This window comes from Sebastes fasciatus, chromosome 12 (genome assembly GCF_043250625.1).
Source record: "Sebastes fasciatus isolate fSebFas1 chromosome 12, fSebFas1.pri, whole genome shotgun sequence".
Lineage (NCBI taxonomy): Eukaryota > Metazoa > Chordata > Actinopteri > Perciformes > Sebastidae > Sebastes > Sebastes fasciatus.
This window is the reverse complement of record NC_133806.1, coordinates 7,741,660-7,764,575: the sequence shown is the minus strand read 5'-3', so window position 1 is coordinate 7,764,575 and position 22,916 is coordinate 7,741,660. Positions and strand designations below refer to the sequence as shown.

The 22,916-nt window shown below is 43.4% G+C and overlaps 1 protein-coding gene across 16 annotated transcripts in view; it reads right to left on the bottom strand.

Annotated features, from left to right (window-relative positions):
• mef2d (myocyte enhancer factor 2d) overlaps positions 1-22,916 on the bottom strand; it is a 116,214-nt gene that overhangs the window by 57,273 nt on the left and 36,025 nt on the right. For all 16 annotated transcript variants that reach the window (XM_074652935.1, XM_074652932.1, XM_074652940.1 and 13 more), the window contains exons 2-3: positions 14,557-14,942; positions 4,642-4,845 (exon numbers count right to left, since the gene is read on the bottom strand). In XM_074652935.1, coding sequence (XP_074509036.1) covers positions 4,642-4,845; positions 14,557-14,610 — 258 coding nt within the window. In that variant the 5' untranslated portion in view covers positions 14,611-14,942. The remainder of the gene's footprint in view (positions 1-4,641; positions 4,846-14,556; positions 14,943-22,916) is intronic.

The window sequence follows — 22,916 nt, the reverse complement described above, 5'->3', positions numbered from 1 at the left end:
AGATAGAAGCCGACACACAACCGAGAGGCTAACCAGGACTGAATATTGTATGAGGCGCTCTCATGGACTGCTGCAGAGCGTGCAAACAGAGGGAGAGAGAGGTGGACTTATGCGCGCGCAACACATACACACACATAAAAAGAAAGAGAAAGAGACAGTGACACACTTGAAAACACAAACACATGTACGCACACAAACAGGGCCAGTGGAGCTTGAGCTGATGTGGCCTGGAGCAGCCCAACGCCCTGTCACGGCCCGCGCACACACACCCACACACACACCCACGCACACACACACACACACACACACACACACACACACACACACACGCATGCATACACTTAAGAGCCATCTGCAGCTGGAGATACAGCCTCCAGAAAGGCTTTACTGCTGACACTCTGAGACAGACAGAAAGAGAAGGATAAGAAAAGAAGGGAGAAATGGTCGTGACCGAGTGAATCAGGAGATTAGGAGGCAGGAAAGAGAGGAAGAAGAGTGAAAGGAAAAGCGGAAGTGACAGTGTGTGTGTGAGGGGGGGGGGGGCATAGCACCAAACTCTGCTTCCTCAGTCTTACCTTCTGCCCACTCAAATCCAAAACTGCTTCACCAACACTTTTACTAAGATTTCAACCCTTATTGAACTTCATCCATCAGTCCCAGGAACTACACTAGGAAAGCCCCTTTTTGACCGCAGGAACTTTCCCCAGGGACTAGGAACATTTTGAGGAACTCATTGCGTTTCAACCGCAGGGGCCAGGGTCTAAATTAGGAATATATTTACACATGATACATTTTACCCCCCAAAAAGGCCCTGGTTGGGGGGTAGTGCTTTCTGAAAGTACAGGAACTTTCAGAGTGGAGTTTGCAGGGAGGACCATCTCTGATTGGTCAAACACGCACAGTGCCGCTGATTCAACTTGTGTTCTGCTTCATTCATGAAACAAGTAAGTATTCCAGTATCGATTTAGGACCATTTTAGTATGAGGGGCGAGCATTTCTCTTTGTTTGATAACATTTGAAAGTAAAGTTAGGCTTTCCTATCGGCTTCCCTACTCATTTTGAAATAGACTGAGAATGAGAGCGTTATTGTTTCTTGGCGGTGACGTTCTAAAGCATAAATAAATAACCATCAAACACTCAACAGATGATTTACTGTGGAGACAGACTGCTGCATTTCATTCATTATATCCAATATGCAGCAGTAAATGTCATCGCAGTGAGACAAAACCAAGGTTTATATATATTTTTTTCAACATGGTTTTTAGCAGCTGTATAGTGTGTTTACCCATGCAACCAACATAGACTGTACAAAATATCGAGGCAGTCTCCGTGACGTCTTTTTTCTGTTTCTGAAGAGCTGTTGTGAAGCTTTAAATGGGTGGCTCAGGCCGTCGCCATCTTGGCAGTGATGACACAGCGTAACTCCCAGCTAATCAAACATGAGGAAAGAGGTGAATCGGTGGATCTGAGGTGGGCAGGGTGACGCAGCAGAGCAAACAGCCAGCAGCTAGCGACCTGGTACGGCATCTACCTGTCACTCAAAGCGGCCACATTCTCAATTATGCCTGACTTTAAACCTTAATAGAATTTATATAAAATTCACCCCTGTACAGTTGTCATGAATGGGGAAATTAGGATCAAGTGGCAATTCGAAAAACTGCCGTTTTCGGCACTTCCGCGTTGGCTTCATTTCTCAGCACTGGAGGGTGGCGCTTGGCGACCGCCCTCCCACATCATGTTGCTTTTTCAGCGGAGTAATTTTCCTAATCTTGGCATGTTTTGGAAACGCAGACAACAATGGGCTGAAGGAACCTTTTAGTCCCAGGACTAAAATGACCAGGAACTTCTTGGTGGAAATGCGGCTTAAAAGTCTACTAGGCCAGTTAGTCCTGGAAACCATTGCTTGCTTTGTGTGTGAATGGAAGTTGAACAAGTTGTATCAACCTTGCAGTAGCGTATGTTTGACCAATCATTGACATCAAGTTGAGTAATCTCAGCCACGATTATTCCTGGGTCGTTGCAAAGTACTACCCCCAGAACAGGCACTTTTTTTGGGGGGGCGGAAACTACATTTAGACCCTAATTTTTCAGTTTGAAATGTATGGAGAACGATAGTGAAACTTCCGGGTTCCGTTCTCAACAGTACGTCGACTTGTTCACTAGATAAGGATGGTAATTATTTTTTTTAAAACAAGGTTCCTCATATCCTAAAAAGGGTCCTGGGAAAGTTGCAGTGGAAAAAAAGGTTAAACTAACTGTATTTGAAACACCTCCAGCTCACTAGCTAGCGATTGATTTAGATGTTTGTGGATAGTTTCAAACAACTTGGAAAAGAAGGATGCCTTAAAGCAGCAGTTAGAGGTCGGAGGAGCCTCCCAGGGGTTTATGAGATGAATCAAACAATATTTGAAGCCTCTGGGCTTCTTCCACTAACATATTTGATAAAACAGCCTGAAAAGGGGGAAATACAACTAATGATTTGGTGTCAAAGTTCACCGCTCCTGGGATACAGGTAGGTATCGCTTTGTTCATAAGGGCTGTAAAACAAAACTGGCAGAGAACAAATGTTTGAAATTGATATTTTTATCCTGTTCGAATATTCTCACTTGTTTACCGTGGTGATCATGCAGGAGTTTAGGAGCAGCTGATAAAAGCAGTTCTGAGGATTCACTCACAATATAATCTTTATTTTAGATGATAACCGATATTACTTTATACAACTTAACCCTGACTACAGATGTGGAAATAATGGTTTTATTTCAAAATAATGTGTCCAATTTGACAAAATTCTCCAGTCTGAAATTCCCCAGTAATTCATAAATGCATATGATTCTTGTGTGGAAACAGATCTGGACTCTGTGACTCAGTCTTTTATTGGCCTAAATCTATTCACAAGCTGACCATCTCATTTTGGAAACTTTCATTCTGCTTTTCTGTGTGTTTTTTGTTGGATTATGACTTAAACCTGAGCTTTTCAACATGACAATAAAGCTGTGGCGGTGACTTGATGTTGACAGTGTTTGTGGTGGACCGATCATGAACTCCTGCAGCAATAACGTGTGAAAACAAGTGAGAGAAATATTCAAAGCCAAGCGAGATCCAGCTTTAAGTCGACCCCTCCATATGAGGCCTAAGTGCTGTACTGCAGTGTACACGGCTCGCTGAATCATACCTAACCATCTCGTGTTCAATTCATGAGAGGGCCATTATGTATAAAAGGGTCAGCAAGGCATGTGAATGTGCTGCGTGCTCGCCTGACGAGATCCAGAGAAGCTTTTTCCCCACAGGGTGGAAAGACGTTAGGAAATAAATGTACTCCTATTACAAAAACATAAAAACGGAACTAAATGATTGGCCTCACACCTTCTCTCCTAACCTCATCACTGACCCCGCTTCCACTCAATATGCAAATGATCAAACATTTTTCAGCCGCTCGACAGGCTCTTCTTCTATCTGGTGGCCATTTTGTGCCAAGGTGGTTTCCGATTGGTTCTTCCTTTGGCTTGTTGTTGTTGTTTTTGTTGTTGGAGAGGTCTCTGGGTAACAACGGGGCCGATGCCAGAGGGGTAAGTGGTGGAGGGGAGGAGGGGGGAGGCCCAGCTGTCCCTACCTCTGCCCTCCCTGCAAGCTAGCAGGCAGTAAGCCAGAGTACAGCCATAAACAACACTGGGATAGGCTGGACTCAACAACTCCGAACTGGACCGGACTGGAAAAGACCAAACTGGAATTGACTGGTCTACATTTGCATTTTCTCCCCATTGTCCTCTTAAAGGAATAGTTCGGACATTTAGAAAAATACAGTTAATTACTTTCTTGCCGAGAGTTAGATGAAAAGATCGATACCACTCTCATATCTGTTAAATATGAAGTTATAGCCAGGAGACAGTGAGCTTAGCATAAAGACTGGAAACAAGGGGACAGTTGGCAGTTCGCCTAGCTCTGTCCAAATCTGCAAAACTATTTTTACACTTTGTTTTTAGTAGAGGAAACCTGTTAGATTTGTATTTAGAGAGACAAACATGAGAGTGACATCGATCTTCTCATCTACAGTAACTCCCAGCAAGAAAGTAAATAAGCATAATTCCTAAAATGTCAAACTATTAATTCAAGGTGACCTCATTTGTTCTAACTGTGGTGTCTTTTTGCAGCAGGAAACACAACAACGTTTGGGCATGTAGGGACATAAAATCCAGGAGAAAATCAGCTTCAACAGATCATTTTTGGTAAAAACTAAAAACAAAAAAGTCAGCCATAGCTATACAGGACCGGGCTGGATTTAAAGTTAGACATCAGATCATCCTGGACCAAAGATATGGGTTCACACTCTGGACTGGTCTGGCCAAGATTAGATCTTAAAGATCCCACTAAGCAAAATAAAGTCTTATTTTAGTACCAAGCACTGGTGGGACGCACCAACAAAGACCATGATAAACACCACAGCAAACTGATTTCCCTACTTTCACTCACACACAATAAAACACAATCTATGAATGAAAATGTTTCAAAAGTATTGAATCCATCATTAACAGGGAGTCAGTGCAGTGGACTTTCTGACTCATGGACAAAAGACGTGGTCAAATCAATGTCACTGTGTTATATTTAGGCAATTATTTCCCGTTGTTTCACCCTCCCACGCTTTACCTCGATGATGTCGGCGTTGGTCCGGCTCTCGTGCGGCTCGTTGTACTCGGTGTACTTGAGCAGGACCTTGTCCATGTCGGTGCTGGCATACTGGAACAGCTTGTTGGAGTGGTTGAAGATGATGAGGGCGATCTCGCAGTCACACAGGACACTCAGCTCGTACGCCTTCTTCATCAGACCGAACTTCCGCTTGGTGAACGTCACCTGGTGGAGGGAGATAAAAAGAAGAGGAGGGGGAGAAGAAAAGAAGATGTTTAATTTTTAATCAAGTAATAAATTATACAAACTGATACTCATTTCAAGAATATTCTTCAAATAAAAGGAAAACTGAACAGGGGACAGGAGGAATTACCTCACCGTTTTGACATTTTTTGTTTTTGTTTTAAGAAAAATATGTCTTGAAGCCGCCCCTTTTCCCTCGATGATGTGGGTCCCAGAGTCCCAGGGACATGCAAAGGACTACAGATATTTTTTTTAAGAGTTTTTCATTTTCAGAGGGCCAAAGATGTCTTGCAGGACTACAGGGTGTGAGTGTTAACAAATGGAAAATGAACATTTACAAAAACTAGACTGATAACATCTTTCTTTCCCTTCAATTTCAACCCAAACCACATAAGCTCAGTTAAAAATAAACAGTCACTTAAACCAGACATTAAACCTTCTCACAAACAGGCCAGGCTTACTAGCAACAACTGTTTCCTTCGACTCTCTCTGTGAAAGCTGACTGTCTGACTAAAGCTGCTCACACCCTACATGTGTTGTCAGTGACATAGCTTTCTGCTGCTGTTGCTGTCAGATGACCACAATACCATAAAAAAAGTCATGATACATAATAAAAACGTTGATTAAAAGTGTCTCAACATGCAACTACCCCAATCGGCTTCAGTTAAGTTTCTGATGTACTCCGCTGACGGCAGTGTTGGACAGTGGACAGGAGTCTGTTTCCTGAATTCTTGTCGTCAAATAAATGTTGAAGTATTACTTAAAGGCTGAACTTGGGATCATCCTCGATAAGAGACGTATCATTTGAGCAATTCTTGCATTTCAACTCCCTAAATTGCTGTTTTATAGTCGTGCATTCAGGCTGACAGTTTGCAGTAGGGAGTATTTGGGGGGGAAAAAAACAGGATTGATTGTATGACACTACTTTGTGCTTTAGGAAACAGACTTCTAGACAGAGTGTCTAAACATGCTCTCTTTCATGTTCTCCGTTTGTATTTTGCACACACACACACACACACTCCTTTTCTCCCATCACACTCATTCTCCTCGTCGTTTTCACACTCTGTTATGCTCTTTTTCATGCTCTCTTTCTATGTCACACACTCTCTCCCGCTCTCTTTTCCACACTCTCCTTCTGTCACACGTTATTTCTCTCTTTTACACGCACATGCGCACACGCACAACCACACACACACACACACACACACACAAACAGAGTACGAGCCCCCTCAGTTGTGAACAAGCAGAACAGAACTGGGAGTGTTGCTGAAGTACCGGGTCCCTTGTTGTCTCCCGGTTGGCTTTAGAAACGCTTCACTGCTATAACCAACTGCTACTTGCAATCCAGGGAGATTTGGGTTTGTTTGGATTAAACACACAGGATTGCACAAACACACAGAGAGACAGAAAGATTAAGAAACGGAGAGAAGGAGAAGCTTCAGGTACCGATACAATATCTGGTGTTTGATATGGCAGGAATGCAAGTAAGAAGTGTGTGAACAGATGGGATGCTGGAATTAACTGATGGCGTTAAAAGGGTTTCCAAGCATGCTGCTCTTCAGGCCACGTCCACAAGTGACATCAACACATTTTCCATCAGACATGACTAAAACACCTGCCGTGACATCACTACTTAGGGGACGGGACCTGTAGTGCAGCATTCTTTGGTGTCTGCACCAAAGTATGTGATCGCAGACCGCACTTATAACAATTGTTTTAAGAACAAGCAAACTAGGCTGTTCTCATACACCGTTGGAACAGTTCATTAACAAAAACTATGCCGAAATATGTTCAGCCCTTTTTTTCCATGACTAAGATGAGGCAATGACGCGATGCCACAGACGTCATTAAACACTAACGTGACGATAACAAACATGCAATATCGCTGACGAAAAAAGACGAGGCTAAAATGTAGTTTATGTAGCTTGCTGTATTGTGGTACTATAATGCATAAAGTTGGCAGTTTGCGGGTCAGGTCGGGTGGATGAGTAACGCATATTTTTACACGTGGGGTGGGCGGATCGGCTTTCATAACGGACTGGTGGGTGCTAACTGCAAAGCATTCTGCACTCTTAATCATTCAACCTGCGTTTTTCATCAGATAACGATAAGATATAATTGTATGTGAAATAAGTTTGACTAAAATGACAGAAATGTTCAATAGCCTAGAATCTGTGACTAAACATGACTAAGATTAAACAAAAATAAACAAAAAAAAGCGGTCAAAATTAAGAGAAAACATTTTGACTGAAATCGAATCACTTTTCAGCGACTAAAACGTTTTGAGTTGTTGTCGACTAAAACTATGAAGGATAAAAATGACTAAAATGTGACTAAAACAAATAAACATTTTCGTCTTAAGACTAAGACTAAATCTAAAATAACTTCCAAAATTAACACTGTGTTCGTAGCTATACCTACAAAAAGTAAACGCACCGTAATTCGTATATATCCCATGAAATCAATTTAGATGTAATCCACGTAATTGTGAATGAGGAAGTTTAAAAAGGGAAAAAAAATGGACTTTCACCCAGGTGACTGGTGTTCGTGTCCCGTGTGAAACCAGAAGTCAATGTTGATTTACTCAACAACGATCTTTTCCTAAACCTGACTAAGTGTTTTTCTTGACTAAACCTAACAAAGTTGTTTCCTGTGAAGATGGACGTTTATTTTTCGTTGGACTGAGGAGTAACTTTTCGTTAGATATCATACGAACTATTGGATGAGGATACGTTGAGCAAATTTAGCAGATTAACAGGTAAAAGTAAAACTGAGTTCAGAGGCCAATCTTTTCTATTTATGGTAATAATACTGTACTGTAATAATACTGTTAGCAAAACAATGTATTAACGATGCATTGATATTACACTGATGAATTGCTCCCTGTAATTGTGGTTTACCTGCACTAATACACACTGTATTTCTTTGGCTGCTCTGCCAGCAGCGAAGGTTTGAACTGCATGTAATTGAAATGAATTGAATAAGGAAAGAGAGAGAGAGGAAAAGATAGAGGGGTGGAGATAAGATAGAGACATCGAAGATGAAAGCTAGCAAAGCAGCCATGTGAGACCTTCAATCTCTCCCCATCTCTCTGTCTCGCAATCGCTCCATCTCTCATATCTCTTGCTCCTTTTTACTTCGGCGCTCGACATGTTTAAGCCTCTCTCATCCCTCCTTCTCTCTCTCTCTATTTCCTCCTCCTTCGTCTCTTATTTTTTCGCCCTCGTTTTCTCTTCCTCTCTTCTCTCTCTCTCTTTTTTTCCACATCCTCCCTCCCTTCTTCCCCCCCATCATCCTCCCCCTCCCTCCTTTCGCGCTCGCTCACTCATTGCTTCCTGCTGCCACAAATCAAATTATATCGGGGTCGTATCCATGGGCAACCGACTCCCCTCCTGCCTCCCCTCCGCCCCCCATTTCCCACCTCATCACACACTGCTACCATCATCTTACCTCCCTCGCCCCCCATCTTTATCTCTCTGCCTATCTACATATCTCTCCCCTCCTCTCCTCCTCCTCCTCCTCCTCCTCCTCCAGTCTCTCTCTCACACGCAGAATGAGCAGATAAATTATGTGGCGATGTTGGAAAGGGAGGAAATTACGTCTGTGCAGGATGATGAGAGTGGTTGGTGATGAAGAGACAAGCCACTGCAAACAACAACTGCTCTCCTAACAAATTATAAGGTCACCCAGCAGCGCTGAAAACAAACAAAATGACTCCAAACATCTCAATAAAACCCCCGTTTTTCTTTCTTCTCCTTTTCTTAGAAAAAAGTAGGCAGCGGGGTGGTGACTTTGGGCCTCGGTTTCGATCCCCCTGTTTGCCACAAAGGATAAACAAGCTGGAGGTAATTGACATTAAGAACAGAATTGCCAGGTAACCAATGGCAACTGAAGAATAAGACATCCTCAGTGAGGAGAGAAAGAAAGAAAGAAAGGGGGCGAGTGGTTTCATTTGTGTGTGTGTATGTGTGTGACTGTATGTGTCTTGGCGAGGTTGTGGTTGTGTGGCAGATGGATGAGGAAACCACCACTGACAACCGCAACCTCCTCTCGCTGTTTCCTGTAGCGAAAACCTCCCTTTCATTTGCTAGCTTACAGTCTCGCTCGCACAGTGAGGTCTGAACAGTTAAAACTAGATACTGGTCACTACCACACTGATTTGCGGTGTAGTTCAAACTGCTGATAGTGATCACGTCTGTCCTGGTCAAATGGATCTCTATAAGCGGATGATTATTATAATCAAATTTTTGTTGTTGTGCATCATTTCTCATGCAGATTATTATCTAATCGACATTTGTATATTTATTACATGAAGTTATGAAATGGACCGCTTCACTATTTACTGGTTCACTGCCAATTCTTCTGCCTTTTCCCTCACCGAGGGTGAGGCATTGCCGTTTTTGGCCGGCTCCGCAGCAGCAGAACGGCGCCCCTTTGCCGGAGCACCCGGTAGCGATATGGAGGGAGACGGACGCCGGTCTGCATGTGCGCCACAGAGCTGGTTGAGGATCAGCAAAGTTTCTCTTTCAAAGTCATCATCAGTCCACTAGACGAGGGCAGCTTCAACCACAGGTGCTTTCCCTGTGCGCATTAGTTTTTTTATTCTGAGGAAATGACTTTCCTTTTTCCGTCACGATATCAGTGTGCACGCAGCAGCAGACTCAGGTATCCAGCCAGAAAGCAGACGGTCCACGAGGCAAAGTATCAAGAGAGTAAAGTAAAAAACGAAACAAAAATTCAACTAACGTTAGTCTAACGTAGTTTTAAAATGTTTTTCCATATGTTGTCATGTGTGAAAAGACCCAAAATGAACACTGTAAGCGGACTGCTTGATTACTATAAGCAAATTATTTAAACAGCACTTGTATAGGAATGATTCTGTCCAAACCTATTTGATCCATATAAGAGGTTGATCACTGTGACCGTGATCACTCAGCTGTTTCCACTGTATTGGTATCAGTGTGAAGGCTTGTGGTGAAAAAAGCACGTCATAGATGAAACTTGCTTTTCCACTTGAAGACTCGTCTACCTTTTGAAAAAGCTGCCTGCCATTTTAGCTTTATTTTTCTGTGTAATGTGACAGTTTGATCTTATCTCCAGAGTGTGAAGTTCCAAAGTGAAAGGAAGAATTTCTCTCAGCTGTAAACTCCCATTTCAACATTTTCTATTAATGATATCCTTGACACTGAGAAGTTATTTTAGTCGTCCGTTTTCTCACAGACAATGTTAGGCGACTGACAGTTGGGACATTTCCAAGGCTTGGATGGACATGAAACTCTCCTGGTCGAATCATCACTACAAAAAAATTATAAAAATATCTGGTTCTTTGATAAAAAGTTAAAGGAACAAGACTATGTACATAAAAAAATGAATGAGAATAAGTTAACAATGATTAAAAAGATGCATTTCAGAAACGTAGGCTACAATGACGCTAACTTGCTAAATATAACACATTGTGGAAAATCGGGTTGGGTTATTTGTTAAAATTTTCCAACCGACCACCGGAGCGTTTGGGCGGGAGACATCTACGGTGAAGATCTAATTTTACTGAAAGATTACAGCTTATAGCCTACTCTTACATAATAAGCCACTTAAGCAATAAGCTGTGCAGCTGTCCGTCACTATTTGAAAAAGAGTCAGATGTAGTTCTCAAAGATGAATTATGAATTGACGTTGCTTTTCAGCACAAATCGATCGGACAGCAACCACTAAAGACGGTTAAGTGTCCATATAACGTTTTTCTTCTGGCAGAAAGAGACACCAGCGCCTTTATGAAAAGATTTTCAACTGGAAGTGCTCATCGCGGCCGCACAAAAAAAGTGCTCTCTAGGCGGCCGCATCTCTCCTCACAATTTGAGGAGACAGACCATTAAATTAGCAAAATAAAATGACAAAAATGACATTAAAAAAAAAACAACCTGTGATGGACTCAGCCAATTTCTGATAGCCGATATATTCGTCCAATTGCCCAGCCCTTGAGGGAAACTGATGAGACAATCTGCAGCTTTAATCAGTTTACGTTCAGATTCTGGGTACATTTTGGGTGAATTCAGCAACAATAGTGCCATGTTGTGTTCCCAGCTGCAACGACTCTGCATTTTGAGTTAGCTAAAGCTCAGATTCGCTCTTCTGAGTGACTTAACAATGGCAAAACTGCTTTACACAATATAAACTTGCAGTATTGTTATATGATCCTGGGGACAAATACAATCAGAACATGAAGCTCCAACTTTGCACCTCTATGTTTCTCAAGATAGAAAAACAGGAATCTCCTGGATAACTAACCAATATTATAGGTTTATGTTATAGCCATCAGTTGTAATTATTTAAACTTTGTTTCGGGGTTTTTCTCTCTCAGTTTGGTATAGTGGTCTGGATTGGATGGCTCTAAATACTACGATACCCATGAGCCTCAGCTGAGCAAACTAAGTTCTTACAACTGAGCCCAATTCACTGCACCATAGTTGCCGAATTCATCCAAAACTGACACCGAATCTGAAAGTGAACGGATTCAAACTGCTGAACGTATAATCAGTTTCTACAGTGCACAGTGTAATCTTTAACTTCAGGTTGATGTTAATGGAGGCAAAACATAATTATAAGTTGTTTCGTACTGAAATGCTTCCTGAGGTCAGAGTTGACTTCTCTCTTTATGCTTTATGTACTCATTCTTTTACCTTTCACCCTTTATGAAAGAACCAGATATTTTCTAACATCTTTGGTATGGATGATTCAACCAGGAGAGTCTCATATTTTGAGACTACGTCACCTAACATTGTCTATGCAGAACATGAACGGGATTTTTAATGCTGATGCCTGAAACAACTCTTCACAATTATGTGTGATATACTTTTGGATTATGCTGGCTGTTGCACAGCTTGGTATTAAATTGATTACGGATTTATGGTTTCTTTGATTTCTGGAAGGAACACTGTTACAGAGAGAAAAGTTAACCCTTTCCCTGTTATCTTTGATATGACAAACACAACCCAAAAATAAAATTAAAAAAAAAACATCAGATCAGTCCAAACATTCACAATTCTGTTCACTGCTCTTCCTCGTGTTTCTTTGTCTCCATAAGAAATGTGGTATTCGAGATGCTGTCATGTTTCCAGCCGGGGCCCACACTCTGAACGCTGTTTATTTTGTGGAGCTTATGGCAGCATCTCTGAATCAACACGTAGGAGGGTGACGGGCTGCATGTACTCCAAAGAAAATTCCTTTCAGAGGCTGCACTGTTCATTAGCTGAAGCAACACAGAGCAAGCGTGTAGAAAGCACTTAATTTCTTCACCAGCTTATTACTGTGTTCCACTTCAAACAAAGCAGACTTGCTCTGAATGTCGCTGATAGAAGAACTGAATCATGTCTCACTGTGTAAATTGCTAAAAGTATCCGATAAGCAGAGAACAAAATGTGCAGTTTTGGTTCAATACAGGCATCGGAATGTCATCGCCCCGATCGGTTCGACGCAGTGATAAAGAAGCCATCCGCCGCTCGTTAATCACCTGATCGCGGTCAATGAGTAATCTTTGATTCTGACACTATGACCATGTATTACCACAGAGTGCATCACCTTATTGACAAACTGTTACGACACCTGATACAAACGCTGGCTCCATTAACCAGAGCCTGCCCGACCAGAAACAGTACAACCCCCTCCTCCTACTCCTCCTCTTCCTCCTTTATGTCCAATTTTGTACTGATGAATAACAAGCCATCATACTCCGCTGACACCCTGCAGGCTCCGCTTGCTCTCCTATATGGAAATGCAACCTGCAAAGATTGATGAGGAGAAAAGTGAGGATGATTTTCCAAACCCTACGGCCAGCTCGCTCTCACACTTCTCCGGTCTTATTCAGCCAGACACCTTGTTTCTCTCCCTCTGCCTCGCTCTCCGTCTTGTTTTTCTTCTCTCTCTGCTTTTGAAGGTGGGCACGTCAAATCCATTACTCAATCTGCTCAATGGAGCGAAGCCCATTTACCAGTTGACTCATTTTAGATGGATCATTTACCCTTTCATCCTCTCTGACAATGCCACTGATGTAACCAGAGAGACTGAGGCTGTTTTTAGGGGGAATATCATACTTTCTTGCTTTTTTTCACTGTAGGGAGGAAGGGGCGGGGGGGCGGTCTGAAAAACCCCATGATTGCTTAGCGGAGTCATATGAGCCTCATAAAACACGATGCTATTATATTGTTCTAGTGTGGCACTGCTGAGAGAACAGCCACTAGGTTGTTCATGCTACATGGGACATGTGAAAGCAGAAAAGGATCCCTGTGGGAATTTGTTATCGCATGAGTTACAGTTTTCTCTCACCACAGTGGAATTTAGTCGTGGAGGAGCGGAAATGATCATTTCTTAGATCTGAACAGGATGTATGAGTGGGATATGTAGTTATGCAGGGAGTTCCAGTCAGTTAAACATCAGATTGATTCAGCCCGACAATGGACGCCATCATGAGGAAACCTTTAAGAAATTCACTAAATGTGCTGCTGCACGGTGTTTTGTGTTAATATGCATTCATAATGGTGTATTAAAGGGATAGTTTGGATTTTTTTAAGTGAGTATTGTTATACAGTGAGTGCACAGTTGAAAATGCTTACAGTGATCACGTCTGTCCGGGTCAAATTGATCACTATAAGATCATTATTATAACCAAATTGTTGTTGTTGTGCATCATTTCTAATGCAGATTACCATCTAATTGACATTTGTATATTTATTACATGAATACAAAGTAATGAAACGGACCGCTTCGCTATTTACCGGCTCACTGCCAATTCTCCTGCCATTTTTAGCCGGCTCTGCAGCGCGAGCGTGCATGCAGGATGGCCAGGGCATTAGCAATCCACTTGACGAGGGCGGCTTCAAGGTGCTTCTCCGTGCGCGTTCGTTAAAATTACTTTTCTTTTCCCGTCACGATATCAATGTGCACGCAGCACCAGCCTCAGGTAACTGAGGGGAACTGAAGTGGTTATCTATGCTCTCTTTAAAGCCACCAGACTCCTTTGACAAAAACAGTAATTTTACCTTGCAGAACACGGGAGTTGCTGGTCTACCGCTGCCTCGATCAGTTAGTTTGTGTTGCTGTGTGATGTTGGTGAATCTGAACTAATCCTTTAAAACACAAAAGTCACACAATAATACAAACTAACCGATCGAGGCAGCGGTAGACCAGCAACTCCCATGTTCTGCAGGTAAAATTACTGTTTTTGTCAATGGAGTCTGGTGGCTTTGAAGCTAGATAACAGCTTCAGTTTCCCATCACAAAGGGCATTCTGTTGGTGAGGTAAAGCGGTGAAAATAATCTACATAAAGCGTACACTTAAACGGATATTAATTTTTTTTAGGGGTCTAAAATACATTTTGCTGCTGTGACCGTCCACAGCAGTACATTGCTTTTCTCCTGTGCTGGTACTCCTGTCTGTTTCTCCAAACTGGGGGTGCGCCGACTCACATATCATGTAGACAATACACTGAGTATGGATAAGTACCTTTTACAACCCCACTTCAAAACATCCAAACTATCCCTTTAAGGGGTTACTGTAGGTCATAGCTTTAATTTGTCACCTGTCTCAGTGTTATTGATGCTCTAATCAGGCTGCCGATCACTGATGCAGCTGCTAACTGAAGTGAAATCAGGAAGTTATTATACATTCAGACATTGTTGCCTCACTTAATTGGTTCTAACCTGTCTGTTGCGTTCGTCAGTGATCCTCTGAATCTGAATCTTTTTCCTCCCCATGTTTCCGGTGTGGCGGTGGGAGGGGCAAGGGGGAGTGTGCAAGGTCAGAGGTCACGGATGACTGTCGCTGTAGTTCTTCCTCCTTAAAATTGTCTCGTCTCCTTCAGTTCGTCCTCTCCGTGCACGCTGACTCTGTTGGAAGCAGCCGGGCAGGGAGGCTGTCACCCCGTAGGTTTAAAAAAAAAAAAAAATAGGGAGAAGAAGGAGAGGAAGAACAGGGTTCGGTGTGCGGCGCCCTCTTCAGATCATGGTCCTGTTTCCGGGGGCAGGTCATCCACACTCAGGCTGAACTGGGATCCTCTGCCCTCCCCTTCACCTCAGCTGGGCAGCTCCTGCAAAACAACACAGAGGCATTCATCAGACTGAGAGAGAGAGAGAGAAAAGGGAGAGAGAGACTTTGTTTGTATACTGTGACCCACTTTAGCTACTACAAACACTGTATTTTGCCTGGACCCTCATCTACAACAAGAGAATAAATGATGCAGCTATGTATTTGAGGCGCTATCAAATCAGAAGCACATTGGGCTGAAACATGAAGAGGTGGGGGGAGTGTTTGTAGTGCTACATGCAGAGCAGGAGGCCCTCGGGGGCCCGCGAGGAGGGAGGCTGTGCTGTGTCAGCTTCATTAGAGGCATCACCGCCACATCACTGATCTGCTGGTCGCCCGCGGCAACCGGCTGCCCCGGCCGGGGCCGCCTGACACGCCGAATGCGATTCCCCAATCGAAGGCAAAGCAGAGAGAGGAGTCTGTGGATTCAACACAGTTCCCATTTCCAAACGCCACCGTGATCTGTGCTAGTTCCCTGATGGGAAACAGGTTTTAGTTTCTGTTTAACATGATCTGCGTCGATATTGGCAGAGCAGTGTGACAGTTGGCACTTCATAGATGGGAATTATTCTACATTCAACTGTGCCAAACATCTAAGTATATGATGGTTGAGACTGAAAAGCAAATTCTTGTACTTTTTCGTATTATGATTTTCCAGACTCTCATAATAGTTTCCTGACAGGTCCGTAAAGCAGGTATGAGTGGGCAGATTCCCACCGATGACACTCGGCATACGACAATCTGGCCGATGTGGTTTTGTATCCAGTAATAACATTATGCCTTATTACCTAAACGCTGACCTAATTCCATGCGACACAGAGAAAGATGAAGAGTGTAAAAAGGCATGTCTAATTCAGCCGTGCATCTAACTAACCATGAAATAAGGGTGGCCTGCGATATGCTACAATGCCTGATCAGAAACAGGGGATGGGTACATTATGAATTTCAAATTGCAAAAAAGGGCAAAGCAGAAAAGAAAGCCCAGAGTGTTTCTGCAAATTCATGCAAACTCATGAATGAATGAGAAGGCGGCAGCCGAGGAATGAAAACAGAAGCGAGGACCGTTTTAGGCCGCGTTTCTACTATTTGTAGTTCAGCTTTAAAAATAGCGCGCTATATATACACATACAGACTGTGTGTACACACACAGTGCAGCACACACACACACACACACATGACAGTGGGAGCAAAGTAGCAGCATTACAGTGCTGAAGCATCTAGAAAGGCGTGAGTTCAGACACCACACCAGCTCTCCAGCATTGTTTGCATTCCCTCTACCTGGGAGAGCAGCAGAAGAAGAACGCCCTCCAGTTACATCCATTCTTATGAAACAAAGAATGCGAAATAGTCTGTCATGAGACTGACATTCCTTTTGTGCTGCTGTGGGCGCTGCGCTGCACGCTCGTTTAGAGTGGATGCAATTGGCTTTGCTTTGGCGAGGAGTTGCTTATGAATTATGCACTGATGGAAGAGAGCCTGGTTTCTACATGGAAAATCTACAGCGAGCTGCAGGAACCAAATGTACAAACCATTGGCAACGTCTTTCTAATATCTGGTTCCAGCCCCTTCAGCGCAACCATTTTCTAAAAATCAATGTTCGACTCATCTGCTTCTCTTCATCACCATCTCCTCCCTTTTTGACTGGCACAGACTTAATAAGAGAGATCAGTAAAGCGTATTGAATTCTACGTGGATCACCTCATTAGTGTACTTCTTGAAAAGAGTAGGTGTGCTCGTTCTTGTCATTCGGCTTCACGATCCACACAGCAAAGAGGTGTTGGTAGTATAATTTAGCTAGATAATAAAGATACTCTCTAGCAGCCTTCGTTAGCCGCTGAGCGAGCGGGGGACTCGCTCCAGTTGCGGTGAAGTTCAAAGGCAGCTCGCCGAGGGATTTGTCTTTAGGCTGTGGGCTGATCACACATGAAAAGGCTGCTTTATCTGCCCGGGGTGGTCAAGACTCGACCTTTTACCCTTCATGCTGCCGGAGCTCGCTTCCCATGTCTGATGTCAGGCCGAATATCTGCTCTCACACGGGAAGCAGAGGGCCTGGAGTGTGTCTGCTGCCTCGCTGAGCAGGCCAGAGTGACAGAGAGGCTCTGGACAATGAATAGATTAACGCTGATGATTAGGAATCTACAGCGGACCCAGATTAGAACCCTGGGGACCGCCTAAAAAATGTTGATTTCACAAGGGGCCAGTGACAAGCTCTTCCACTTTAGAACAGTTGGATTCTGTGAATATGGACATATAAGCACACATTGGAGTAAAGGAATGCAGAGCTTCTGAGGAAACAGTTCAAGCACAGCTGCTACATCCTCTACATTTCTACAGCCTTTAAGTACAGATGCTGGAATATTACAGCCATCAAGACTTGATGGAAATTGTATCATCGCTGCGGATAAACTGGGCAATTATTTCTTGATAAAGCTCTGTGATGCTTCTCTTCCCCGTCTAATGCTGATGCTTTCATGCACATTTGTATCAAGGTAATAAAAAAAAGGAAATCTTCAGCACATTTGCAGAGCATTTGTACATCATTTCAGTCCATTTCTGTAAAGCATCTTTATTAAATTGCCGATAGAGTTGTTTTGTTGTGTTTGGTTGCCTAGACAATGTGATTTGGTATATCGACCAAATCTGCACTAGCAGCTTCAAAATCAGACAAATTAGCAATAAATGTTTGATATGAACTGTAAAAGAAGATTTATCGTACATATCGTTTTAGAAAGATACAAAATGTGTTATTTAAAAAGCATAAAACTTGCAATAACAGAATCCAGGCAACAAAATAAAGTGTCTTAACTGAGCATTACAAAACGTTATGAAAAAGAAATAGAAAGACTACTGTACAAATATGTCCACTATGCTTTAGAGAGGGCACATCAGGTCATGGCCTCAAGGAAGCCTGCAACAAAGATTAGTCCATAAAAGAACAGTTAGAAAATGTTGCATCGCATCATTATCCCTGACATCTGTTGCTACGGCCGTTAAACATTTCAAAGCTTCAATCTTCTATCCCAACGATGTGGGTGGAAAACCACAGGCTGCGAGGGCAATATCAGGGTTTCGACATTTATTCATGAAGAATAAGTTGACATAGGGATGTGCTTTTTCAGCAACAACATGCTTTGCAGAGTTACAGCTGGAAGCCGCACAGTCTTCACCACAGTCTTCTTTAGTTGGAGAATAAGAAGCTTCCCTTTGAGCTGTCAGGGGTTAAGTGACTTGCTAAAGGGCCCGTCACCTAGATTTTCCCAGCCGGTCGAGGTTTGTGAACTGGTGACCTTCCTCCTGACAACCTGCCTGGCTGTCCTCAAGGCTAATACTGCCCTCGATATTACTGATACATCGCCACCTATGTTTGTGCCACGAGCTGTGTGTGTCAGAGGCTGCAGGGCTGTGACTGAGTCATGACACAGAAAACAAACCACTCACATGCCACAAAATGCAGCGGGAGACTGCTGTGTTTGGGTTAGACGTGATTTGAGTCTACACGGCATTCTGTTGGTTTACAAGGAAAGATGTGATGTAATCAGATGACGATGTGGCTGTGTGTGTGTGTGTGTGTGTGTGTGTGTGTGTGTGTGTGTGTGTGTGTGTGTGCGCACTAGGGCCTGACTGATACAGTACAATATGTGGGTCAGATACAAGGGATAATTAGAGCAGAACAAAATCTGAAATAGACTGGAATTAAAAATATATTTTCAAGGTTTACTTATTTATTTGCTATTGTGGTTGGTCTAGGGCAGGGTTTTTACAATTCTGACACTGTGGGCTCTCCTCAGACAACATCGAGACAATTGCTGCCCAACAACAACCCCCCTCTTGAGCCCAGTTTTGCCAAACTGGCACCATTAAAGGCATGCCGAATAACCTACTAGCAGTTCCTGTATGCAATGCACCCATGGATGCACAGACAACTATCACTGGATTACTTTGATACTGAAGACAAATAAAAAAGGTGAGGACTCTCAGGCAAGTTCTGCAATCATTATATAAGGAAGGTCTTTCTATGATTTCTAATCGGATTTATGGATGTGTGTGTGTTAAGATTCGACAGAGTTATTACTCCAAGGAGTAGTATAAAATGTTATGCAAATTGCATCTCACCTCTCTTCTATGCATCCACCACCCCCTCACCTTCTAACTCTCCCGCTCTCCCCTGGGGAGGGACGTCTCACCTCTTCTCCAAGGCACACAAATGCCCCCCGAAAAAAGTCATCTTCATCGTGCTAAAATGATTTTCATTGATTTTAGAGGAGCGTTATCAGTATGCCCACATGATAAGTCTCTAATACAAGATCAATACATTGGTCAGGCCTAAGCGCGTGTTATCTGTTTGTGCATTTGCATGAGGGTGTGTGTCTTATTGCGTGTCCATCCTTTACTGCCCTGGTGTGTTAAGTGGCAGCAGAGCAGCCTGGAGCAGAGAGATAACAGTCAGCGGCAGGGGGCAGCTAGTTGTGGGGGAGGGGTGAAGATGGTTCTCAGCTGCTGGCGCCATGCCAGAGGACTACTGAGAAATCCATCACCACTCGGCACCAACATCTGCCAAGCGGGACCACTGCAGACCCCCACGGCACGGTCCACACCAGGCCAAACTGTGATCACTGCAACCTGGGCTAATCTGGTCTCTGTATGGTTTAATGGATGGAGCACGGTGCACATGTCATGCACATGTCATGCAGATTGTCTGAAACATCATCTACTCAATATGCATACGCTTATGCCAAGTGTGATGAATGTCAAACTAAAGCAAACAACTACACAAAGACTAGCAACAATTCGTAAATCATACTTTCCCTAAACTGTTTATTTGCAAGAAAATTCATTGTAAAGTGACAGATGCCAACACTCAATACTGAATCTGAACCAAAGAACACAATAACCACTCAGCAGCATTTCAGCGAAAAATGCATCCTCCAAAAGGTTGCCCTATGAATCACTGGCCATTGTTTTGGGATGTTGGTGTGGCAGTTGGCATTTTTGGCAGGCGTTTGGCTCTTGGCTAGCACTTAAATTACCAAAAAGCGAGGAAGTGTTGATTTTTTTTTTAAAGCTACTGCCTGTAAATGCTCACATATTTGAATTCATGTACAACTGTAAACTTAAAAAAATATAAATCACAAAATCTGATCTAAATCAGATTTGAATCTGAGCTGAATCCAACTGTGCATCGTCCTCTTTGAATCACATTTTATCTGCATAATTTTTAGTAAGAGCTTATAGACCCTGTATCTAAACACATGTCAAACCGAATTGCTCGGTTCAGCAACAAATCTGTTTTATGTTAATTAAGAATGGATGCATAGACAAATATTGCTAATAGTGCAGCTTAAATGAGAGGAGTCCAAGCAAAGGTTTTGTATTGAACAGATGCTGCGGCCACATCAGTTGCTCCTAAAAATAAACATGGTACTCGAAGGCATGCTGGATCAGTCCAACAAATATCAGAGGTTGTGTGTCATGATATCTTACAAATCATGTTTAACTGTTGATGAGACAGATGAAAAACACTCATATCAGTTAGCAGGAGATCTGCAGGGGACTTCAGGGCTTCAGGTTTCAAGAGGAGGGCGACCTGCCTGCATGTAGCTGCTGAGGTCGTGACCTCTGCAGGAGGGCTATCAAAATGACTGATCTGTCCCCCCAATTTGAAGTCTGCGAGGATCAATATTTCACCAATATTCATTCATCACTCAGTGTTCACTCAAACCGGTCTGACATGATGGACGAAACATGAGATGACAAATGATGTCGTCAGAGGCTTCATACGACTGTGAATCACATGAAATCAAATCAGCAGGTGTTGGAGGTTGTGGCGCACTGAGCGGTCACAAGATGTGATCAACATGAACAGTCCCGTGAGGTTAATAAATTCAAGACCCTGAAATTTACAATCCTTGTTAAGGGAACTTGATGTTATGTGCCAGATAGAGATAAAACAATTAGTTGATTATTCAATTAGTTGGTTGACAGAAAATAAATTGTTGGTCAGACAAAATAAGCAATTTTCATCATCCCAGGCCATTTTGTTATTTTTTTTCTGTTTTTTTTTTTACATTTTGTTAAATGATTAAATCTAGAAAATATTATACAAATTAATCAGAAATGAAAATAATAATAAAAAATAATAAAAAATAATAACGCGTTAACAAAAATTTGTTTTAGCGCCACTAATTTCTTTAACACATTAACGCAACTTCCATCCATCCATCCATCTTCAACCGCTTATCCGGGATCGGGTCGCGGGGGCAACAGCTCCAGCAGGGGACCCCAAACTTCCCTTTCCCGGGCCACATTAACCAGCTCTGACTGGGGGATCCCGAGGCGTTCCCAGGCCAGGGTAGAGATATAATCTCTCCACCTAGTCCTGGGTCTTCCCCGTGGTCTCCTCCCAGCTGGTCGTGCCTGGAACACCTCCCAAGGGAGGCGCCCAGGAGGCATCCGTGCTAGATGCCCGAACCACCTCAACTGGCTCCTTTCGACGCAAAGGAGCAAGGACTCTACTCCGAGTTCCTCACGGATGACTGAGCTTCTTACCCTATCTCTAAGGGAGACGCCAGCCACCCTCCTGAGGAAACCCATTTCGGCCGCTTGCACACGCGACCTCGTTTTTTCGGTCATGACCCAACACTCATGACCATAGGTGAGAGTAGGAACGAAGATTGAATGGTAGATCGAGAGCTTTGCCTTCCGGCTCAGCTCTCTTTTCGTCACAACGGTGCGGTAAAGCGAATGCAATACCGCCCCTGCTGCTCCGATTCTCCGACCAATCTCACGTTCCATCGTCCCCTCACTCGCGAACAAGACCCCGAGATACTTAAACTCCTTCACTTGGGGTAAGGACTCATTCCCTACCCGGAGTAGGCAATCCATCGGTTTCCTGCTGAGAACCATGGCCTCAGATTTAGAGGTGCTGATTCTCATCCCGACTGCGTCACACTCGGCTGCGAACCGATCCAGTGAGTGCTGGAGGTCGCAGACCGATGATGCCAACAGGACCACATCATCTGCATTAACGCAACTTGCAATTTTGAATTAAGCTCTTAAAAATCGGACGGGCCACTGTCTGAAATGTGAAAGGGTGAAGTCTGGGTCAAATCTGATATAATAGCCCGTAGTGATGTTATCAGGTTATCACATTTTTATCAGAAAGCCTGTGCTTCAAAGACGTGGTAGATTACTTTGTAACATGAGTGCCGTATTTAGATTTTTGTTCCTTGTGACAACAGCGACAAACGATAAAATAGTTGCCACTGTGATCATTTTCCATTGTTATGAAGTCCTTCCTTACATTATTCTGAACATCGTTGTCTCACCAGTACCTGAAACAACCCTCCAGTAAGATTTCAAGTCTCGTTTGAGCACCCCTTCTTTATGAAAGTGTCTAAATTGCTGCAGTATCCCTTTAAGCTGCAAATCTCTGCACATAGGGTCACCGTCATCATGAAGGCATGAATGCCAAAGTTCATACGCAACTCACCAGCATCAAGGTAAACTGTAAGCATGAATCAGGTTTTAGAGGGGAAGGTAGCTTGATGGGGATCGTTCCTCATCGGTGCACAGACAGAACTACCGATGTGGTCGAGTGTGGACGGTGTGGGGGATTTGGCGGCTAACTGGGCTGCTGAATTCCCTCATCTGACCCAGCGAGGCTCGGTTTGCGGCCCAACCTTGAGGGTGTTCTGCCAGCACCAGCTGTGGGATATTTACAGCCTGTTGCTGCATGTTCCCGGGCAACCATTGGACACGGCGCCCGCCACACTCAGGCTTACCCAGCATGCACCTTCACTATATCAACAAAACCCTATGGCTGATTTTGTGGTAGAAGCGTCAGCAGGTGGAGTGAAAGGGGGGGCATTGTGACAAATAGTGGAGGAGGGGAAGGAGCTGCTGGCCTTATATCTGAAGCCTGGCTTGTGACTGTGATTGTGCGTCTACGCTGCCAACCCTGGCAGAGGAATATGATCTC